The 8,115-nt window shown below is 64.3% G+C and overlaps 1 protein-coding gene across 1 annotated transcript in view; it reads left to right on the top strand.

Annotated features, from left to right (window-relative positions):
- The first annotated feature begins 1,489 nt into the window (after nt 1-1,489).
- N4BP1 (NEDD4 binding protein 1) overlaps nt 1,490-8,115 on the top strand; it is a 30,323-nt gene continuing 23,697 nt past the window's right edge. The window contains exon 1 of the mRNA XM_081107020.1: nt 1,490-1,711. Within this exon, the coding sequence (XP_080963146.1) occupies nt 1,514-1,711 (198 nt within the window). The 5' untranslated portion in view covers nt 1,490-1,513. The remainder of the gene's footprint in view (nt 1,712-8,115) is intronic.

Below are 8,115 nucleotides of genomic sequence, written 5' to 3'. Positions count from 1 at the left end.
CACTAGGGCAGGAGGCCATCAGTCAGTGCAGCTGGGCCTGGTGCCGGCCACGGCCTCGCCTTGTCTGGTTCCGCTGCTCTTCTGGGCCTGGAGCTGAGACACACTGAGGGCCTAGGTGTTACCTCTCGTTTGACCAAAACCCCGTCTCTGTGGTCAGCAGACCCGCTCTGTTCCTCCGATGATGTGTGTGGGTCAGAACCTCACTGTCCCGAGGGCTCGATGCTCAGGGGAGGGTCCTGCAGGGGCTTGTGTGGGAGTCTGTGAGGCTGTTCCCCGCCCCCTTGTCCTCCTCGAAGGGGTCTACCACATGGCCAGCGACATGCCAGGGGAGGGAAGGCCCCCTGGGGTAAGGTCCTAGCCCAGTGATGGCGAACCTTTTGAGCTCGGCGTGCCAGCATTTTGAAAAACCCTAACTTAACTCTGGTGCCGTGTCACATATAGGCAGTTTTTGATATTTGCAACCATAGTAAAACAAAGATTTATATTTTTGATATTTATTTTATATATTTAAATGCCATTTAACAAAGAAAAATAAACCAAAAAAATGAGTTCGCGTGTCACCTCTGACACGCGTGTCACAGGTTCGCCATCCCTGTCCTAGCCTGTTTTCCCAGTTTTGCCTGTTGCTAGGCATCCAAGACTTCCTGCCCTGCGGACCTTCCTCCCTGGCCCTTTGTGCCTGTGCCTGTCCAGCTGCCCCCTCTGCCAGAACTCCGTGCCCATCCATTGATGAGAAGCTGGACGGCCCAACCCAATCTCCAGCGCCCTGGTGCCGGGGTCAGGATGTCTGAAGGCCAGCAGATCCCTGGCCTGCCCCCGGGTCAGTCCCGCCTCCTCGTTCTGAGCCTCAGTTTCCCCACCGGCAAAACCAGAAGTTCACCATCCAACAGGTCATCCGGAAGCATTTTTTGTTCGTTGTTTGTTTTAAAGAGTAAATTCTCCTTTATTTTTTATAAATGTTTTTATTGATTTTCGGATAGGAAGGGAGGGAGGAGAGAGAGAAACATCAACAGACACGCCCATTGGCTGCCTCCTGCACCCCCTCCTGGGCGTGGAGCCCACACCCGGGCACGCGCCCCCACCGGGAATCGAACCAGGACCCCCTGGTCCCTGGGAGGGCGCTGCGTGCACCTGAGCGCGAGGTGCTCCCCAAAGAACGAGCCCGGGCTTTGCCCTCAACAAACATGGCATCGGCGGTGACGTCGCCTTCCGTCGCCTCGCGGGCCCCCGCCCCCCGCCCCCCGAGGGCGGCGAGCCCCAGTGACGGCAGCGCGCGGGGCGCATGCGCGGCGCGGGCCGCGGCGACGGCGACAAGGGGCGGAGGCGGCCCTGCCCCAGTGGCCCAGCCCGGCGCCGGGCGCGATGGTGTAGCCGGGCCTGCGGGCGGCGGCGGGCGGCGGGCGCGCGGGGCGAGGGCCCAGGGCCGCGCCGCCACGGGCTCGGGGACAGCGGCCGCGCGCGGAGGGGGGTCGCCGCCCCGACCCCGGCGCCGCCGCGGGAGGCCGCGCCCGCCATGGCGGCCCGGCTGGTGCTGGACGAGTTCACGGCGCCCGCGGAGAAGGCGGCGCTGCTGGAGCGGAGCCGCGGCCGCATCGAGGGCCTGTTCGGCGTGAGCCTGGCCGTGCTGGGCGCGCTCGGCGCGGAGGAGCCGCTGCCCGCGCGCATCTGGCTGCAGCTGCGCGGGGCGCAGGAGGCGGTGCACAGCGCCAAGGTGAGTGCGCCCCCCGGCCCGCGCGGTCGGGGCCTGGGCGCCCCACTCCGCCTCCCGGCCCCGCGCGATCGGGGACCCAGGGCGCCCCACTCCGCCTCCCGGCCCCGCGCGATCGGCGCCTGGGCACCTCACTCCGACCCCAGGCCCGCGCGATTGGGGTCCTTGGGCGCCCCACTCCGATCCTTGGCCCGCGCGATCGGGGCCTGGGCGCCCCACTCTGACCCCCGGCCCGCGCGATCGGGGCCTGGGCGCCCCACTCTGACCCCTGGCCCGCGCGATCGGGGTCCCTGGGCGCCCCACTCCAATCCCCGGCCCGCGCAATCGGGGTCTGGGCGCCCCACTCCGCCTTCCGGCCCCGCGCGGTCGGGGTCCCTGGGCGCCCCACTCCGATCCCCGGCCCACGCAATCGGGGCCTGGGCTCCGCCTCCCGGCCCCTCATGATCGGGGCCTGGGCGCTCCACTTCTATCCCTGGGCGCCCCACTCCGCCTCCCGGCCCGGCGTGCGGGTTAAAGCGCACCGACCTGCGTGTTCAGCCCTCGGGCCGTGTGACCTTGGCTAGCGGTTTCATCCCGGCGCCTCGGTTTCCCCATTTGCGCGGGGCGCTGACGAAAGCGCCGACCTACCTGGGCTGTCGCGGAGCGAGGCCGGCCCTGAGCGCGCGCCACGCCGCTGCCTGTTGTTATGGTTCCCCTGCCCTCCGGGGTGCGCGGGGCTGGAGATGCGCAGGGCCGGTGGGGGGCGGGGGTGTGGGGCTGGGGTGCGCGGGGCAGGTGGGGGGGTATGGGGCCGGTGTGGGTGCCCGGGGCCGGTGGGGGTGTGTGGGGCTGGGGGTGCGTGGGGCTGGAGATGCGCAGGGCCGGTGGGGGGGTGTGGGGCAGGTGGCCCCTGGGAGGTGCGCAGGGCTGGACCTTTTGGGGGTTTCAATCCCCTTTGAAGATCTGACTCAAGGCGTATGCAGAAGAGGTGCGGATGTTTGATAATAATGTTTAAAAACGGCGTCGTTTCTTGTGATGTTAGGTAGGACTCGCATTTACCGTCTTGTTTGAGCACTTCCGACATCGAGCTAAATGCACTGCGCTCCTTACACATCCGATGAGGCCGATCTTACTCTCTCTTTACCAGTGAATTCACAGCTGGGGAAACTGAAACTTTTGAGGTGGTGACTCACCTTCTAGATCAGCGTTTTCCTCTTGTACCTGATGGGGGCGGCCATCGGGCCCCTCCCTCCTCCACCCCAAACCGCCAGGGAACGGCCCTCCCTGGCCCCCTCCCACGTGCCAGCTTCTCCAGGCTTTTCCAGAGTTCGCTTCCAGAGCCCTGGCTCCCAAGCGGGGAGCCTCTGGGGCTCGGGGAACCTTCCCGGGACTTCGGAAATGCCACGGCGCCTGTAGCCTCGCTGAGACGCCCGACTTTCTTGGATGGAAAAGCCGGCGGCTTGCTTTCCGCATGTTGAGAGGAGAGAACACTTAACTGTGTGAGTCCTCTCCGCAGCGCGACTGGGAACGCAGCAGGTGTCGGAGCAGGCGTGCTTTCCTGCCCTGCCGTTTCTAAGCCATCTGTCTGACTCTGGACAACGGACCTGCCCTTCCCAGTCCTGGGGCGAGAGGTTGGCCTGGCGGAGCCCTGAGGTTCCTTAGGAAAGCTTGCGGCCTCCACCTCCCCTTCCTGCCACCACCTCCCTTCCCGCACCTTTGCTGCAGATAAGCCCTCATTCTGGGCGGGTGCCCCCTGCCCCCTGATCACTGCCTCACTCCCGTCCCCCTCTTCTCATCCCAGCCCTCACAAAAGCCCCTCTCCTGCCCTGGGACCTCCGAGGGCAGCGGTTCTCAATCTGTGGGTCGCGGCCCCTTTGGGGGGGATCGAACGACCTTTTCACAGGGGTCGCCTAAGACCATTGGAAAACACATCTCTAATTACATATTGTTTTTGTGATGAATCACTATGCTTTCATTATGTTCAATTTGTAACAATGAAATCGGGGGTCACCACAACATGAGGAACTGTATTAAAGGGTGGCGGCCTTGGGAAGGTTGAGAACCACTGTCCTAGGGCCTCCGTGGCCTCTCTCCCTCCCTCTGAACCCCTCTGAGTTACACACTCCAGTCGCCCACCTGCCCAGTTCTGTGCCTCAGCCGCCCTCCAGGGAAACCTGCCCTGGGGTCTGGCGGGGGCTCCCTGGCTTGGAGCACTGCCCGCTCCAGCTCAGCCTGACTGGACTCACCCTGAGCGCGGAGAGAGCTTCTTGGGCACAACAGAGAAAACTGGCTGCCCTTCTCACCAGCTCCCCCCCCTCCCCCGTCAGACCCCGCCACCCCGTCCTCTCCCCACCCTGTCCTCTCCCCACCCTGTCCCCTCCCCGTCCCCGCCCCGCTGGGCGTGAGCTCATGGGAGAAGGTGTGCCGCGGTGTCTGGAAGCGTGTGTCACCTGCCCGCTTATCTCTGAGATGTGTTACTCACGGTCCCACCCTCCCCTTTGCCAGAAATCCTTTTCTGGTTTGTTTCCCCTCCAGGCTCCTGGGGAGCGAGTACCACACGCAAGGGCCTTTGGTTTTTGCTAACTCTTGTTTTACATTCTTTTGAGGGAGGGAAAACCATTGACTTGATTTTTGAAGTTAGGAACGGGAAAGCAGAAGTCAACATCTACCCTGTGTCCCCTGAGGAGGGGTGAGGGGGGAGGAGAGCTGGAGGAAAGGGGTGAAAGGCTGGCTGCTGAGCGTGGTCACGGGGCGCTGCGGGCCACCGTTCCGGGCGCGTCCAGCGGCTCAGCACTTGGCTTTCAGGCTTTTAAAATGCCCATCCCCGTCCGCACAGGCCAGAGGGCAGGTGGAGGCGGAGTTAGTTAGGGCCCAGGACTGGCGAGGTGAGGAGAGGGTGGCCCGTGGTGCCCGGGGCGGTCCCCGAGGTGCATCGGCCCCGTTGTCAGAGGGAAGCTCATGGAGGAAGCGGCTTCAGGTGCCGGTGAAGAGCCTGGGCGATCCCAGTGCCGGTGGCTGGGAGCAGAGGCCTGGGAGCCGGGAAGCAGGGGTGAGGCTCCGTGCGGCCTTTGGGGGAGCCGGGCGCCCGTTACGGAGTCTGAGGGTCCCCATGGGGGTGGGTCTGTCTGACAGTCTGTGTTTGGAGGCAAGAAGACCCCTCTGTGGAAGGGGCATTGTTCCCCGTGAGCAACACGGGAGGGGGTGACACGGTTCTCACTGGGACCCGGATAGAGGACAGCCCTGGTGTCAGAAAAGATGGTGGGTGCCTTGACTGCCTGTTGCTTGGTGGGGCCGCGCAGCTGACATTTAAAGAAAATGTGTCCAGCCCGGCCGGCCTGGCTCAGTGGTTGAGCGTCGACCTAGGAACCAGGAGGTCAGGGTTCGATTCCCGGTCAGGGCACAGGCCGGGTTGCGGGCTCGATTCCCAGTGGGGGGCGTGCAGGAGGCAGCCGATCCATGATTCCCTCTCTGCATGGATGTTCCCTCTCCCTTCCTCTCTGAAATCAATGCAAATATATTTAAAAATAAAGCAATAAAGAAAGTGTGCCGAGAAGTGCACTCACTGTTGCCTCCTGACAGCTCAGCTGGGCAGGGGGGAGACCCTTGGAAACAGATCGCGCAGCGTGGCCCGCGTGGCCCACGTGGCCCGTGTCAGCGGAGAGGGGGGTGGTTCTACCCAGTTGGGCGCCGGGGGGGGGGGGGGTGAGTGGGCTCTCCAGAGAGAAGAGCGGGTGCAGAATCACAGCGATGATGCCAGACTGTGGCTCCTCATAGGCCTGAGCGCAGAGGGCGGGAGGGGGAGTGGCCGCATGAGGGCCAGGGCAGGAGGCTCTGGAGCCGCTGAGGAGCCGGGACTTGCCCAGCAGCCCACGGTGGGAGGCCTGGGGGGCTGTGAGCGAGAGCGATGGCCTTCACGTCCCGCCTTGCCTTGCTGGCTGGGGGTCATACAAAGTGGGGAGCGGGTTGAGCCTCCTGTGTAGCCACGCAATGTCTCTGCCAGGGCCAGGGAGTCCGGGCCGGAGTGAGAGGAAAGCCAGAGGAGGGCATTGTCCGCAGGGCCCGTGGCGGGGGGCGGGGGGGGGGGCAGACGTGCAGGCACAGACGTTTGTGGACGAACTTCAGAGAGGAAGTGGAGTGTCTGGGCTGTGGCCTCACTCAGGCCTCATTCACTCCTTCCTGGGATGGAAGCTGCAGAGCAGGTGGGACCCTGGGGCCAGGCAGTGGGGGGAGGAAGGAGGTGGGAGGGAGCCTGCCTGGCCGGCGGGAAGAGTTAGAATCTCTTGCTTTAGACCAGAGAGCCACAAGTTGCGATGTTTCCCGGGTCCAGGTGGCTGCACTTGGCGGGCTGGCCGCGTTGGGAGGTGCCGGGCGGGTAGGAACTGGGGGACAGGCGCTCGCTGGTGCCCTGAGGGCGAGGGCAGGTGCCCAGGCCTCGTAGGAGCCAGTGACACCCTGTGAAATGGGCCCAGTGACGTCTGATCACCTGCACATGCTCTTTAGAAAGAAAACAAACCAAAGAAACCAAACGCATGCTGAGCGTCAGGTGGGCAGCCTCAGCTCTCGGCGGCCTTGGGGGGCAGGAGGTGAGGGGGCCTCCGTTAGGTAGTGGGCGAGGCAGGAGGGGGTGGGCGGGTGCTTCCTTTGCGGAAGTGGGCACTGGGAGGCCGTTGGCCTGTCTCAGGAAGTGGGGGGGCTGGGAGACGGGGGGGGCTGTGTGGGGCGATGCATTGGAGGGGCTGTGGGAGTGCGTTGGGAAGAGCGTGGGAGGACGGGGAGGACGGGGTTGGGGGCTGATGGGAGGGCCACGGACGGTGCGATGGCTTGACTTCGGAGCAGGACTTGGTCCCGAAATGCTCAGGTGGGTGGTGGTCGCCCACTGGGTGTTGGGGCGCCAGCCCCGTGGGGTTTCCGAGAGGCCCGCCTCTGGGCTAGGGCAGTCCAAGCAGGTCCAAGGCTGACCTCCTATGTCCAGTGACCTGGGCCTGCGAGGGGCAGGGGGGGCTGGGGGGCAGGAGGGGCAGGATGCAGGGTGAGTGGGGACCGACCTCGGCCTGTGCCCCCTCGGGTGCGGGAGTGGGGCTGAGAGAGGGCAGGTTCAGTCAGCACTGGAGACGCCGCCAGGGGTGGTGAGAGAGGAATTCAGGCTCAGAACCTTGGCTGTGGGGGATTCTGAGGGCCAAGCGCGGGGGTGGGGGGGCTCCTTGGTCCTGCGTGAGGTGGACGTGTCCCTTTCCACTTAGAGAGGCGGAGAGAGGGGTGGAGGCGCTGCAGGGCTGAGGGCACCGGGTCCAGCGCGGGCGTCGGTGCCAAGGGAGCTGGTGCACCAGGACCCTGCCCTGGAGGCTCGCAGAGGAGCAGGAATTGGAAGCGAGTGGCCGGCTCCCGCGTGCAGTGTGTCCAGGAGCCGTAGGCGCTGAGCTTGCTGCCCGCGCTGCCTGCCCGGTGCCGGTGCCGGCTCAGGCCCAGCCTCACAGCGAGGAGCCGGGGACAGAGCAGGGGCCGGCCCGAGCCCCAGCCTCACAGCGAGGAGCCGGGGACAGAGCAGGGGCCGGCCCGGAGCCCCAGCCTCACAGCGAGGAGCCGGGGGGCAGAGCAGGGGCCGGCCGGAGCCGCCTGGAGAGCTTGCGGGAGAGGAGTTAGAGTTAGGAGGACCGTCGCCCTTCAACACTGACATGACTGCACCTGGGAACGAGCTTTTAGTTTGTGAGGAAAAGCACACGAGGGGAGGGGGGTCTGAGGAAGAGGCAGGGGGTGTCCTTTCCCAGCTGAGTCCTGACGGCACTTTTGTGCAGCGAGAGGGAGGAGGGGGAGGTGCGGCCTGTGGAGGGGCCTGGACGGCTCCGGCCGCAGGGGTCTCGTCTCCGTCTACGAGAGCCTGGTGCCCGCTTCTCCTTCTGTTCACGCCTTTTCTGGTTGATTGTTTTATTTTTTTTGGTCCCTGGTTTCCTGAATGGGTTCTTGAGCAGTGGGCCTGGCCGCGGCGGAAACGGGTCGATGTCATACTGGGCGGCGACGTCGGGTTTTTGTTTTGATTTTACCAGAAGGGAGGCCGGTGGCGCTTCTGCATTTCCAGGAATGATATTTTTTGCTCGCCCTGGTTGTGAAAACCGTCTTCTGAAGAAGCGGTGGTTTGTTCAGCTCTTTGTGGGGTTGCTGCTTTGGGGTTGTGCCAGCATGTGGAAATAAGGGGTTCTCTCCCTGAGTTTGCGGGGGGGGGGGGCAGTGACTGCTCGTGACTCGTTTCCTTCCCTGTCCGCTTACCAGCTAGTGTCCTGGGTTTTCATCAGATCAAGGACCACTGCTCCGCGCCGCCTTTCCACTGAATTAATGGCCGTGTATACAGCTCCCAGGTTGGCAATCCAAGAACAAGGGGGGGGGGGGGTCCTTATATAATTAATTAAAGAACTTTTTTTAAACAAGGTTATGTC

Source organism: Myotis nattereri (genome assembly GCF_964212035.1).
Source record: "Myotis nattereri genome assembly, chromosome: 15".
Taxonomy (NCBI): Eukaryota; Metazoa; Chordata; class Mammalia; order Chiroptera; family Vespertilionidae; genus Myotis; species Myotis nattereri.
Note: the sequence above shows the minus strand (reverse complement) of the source record. Positions and strands in the feature narration are given on the sequence as shown.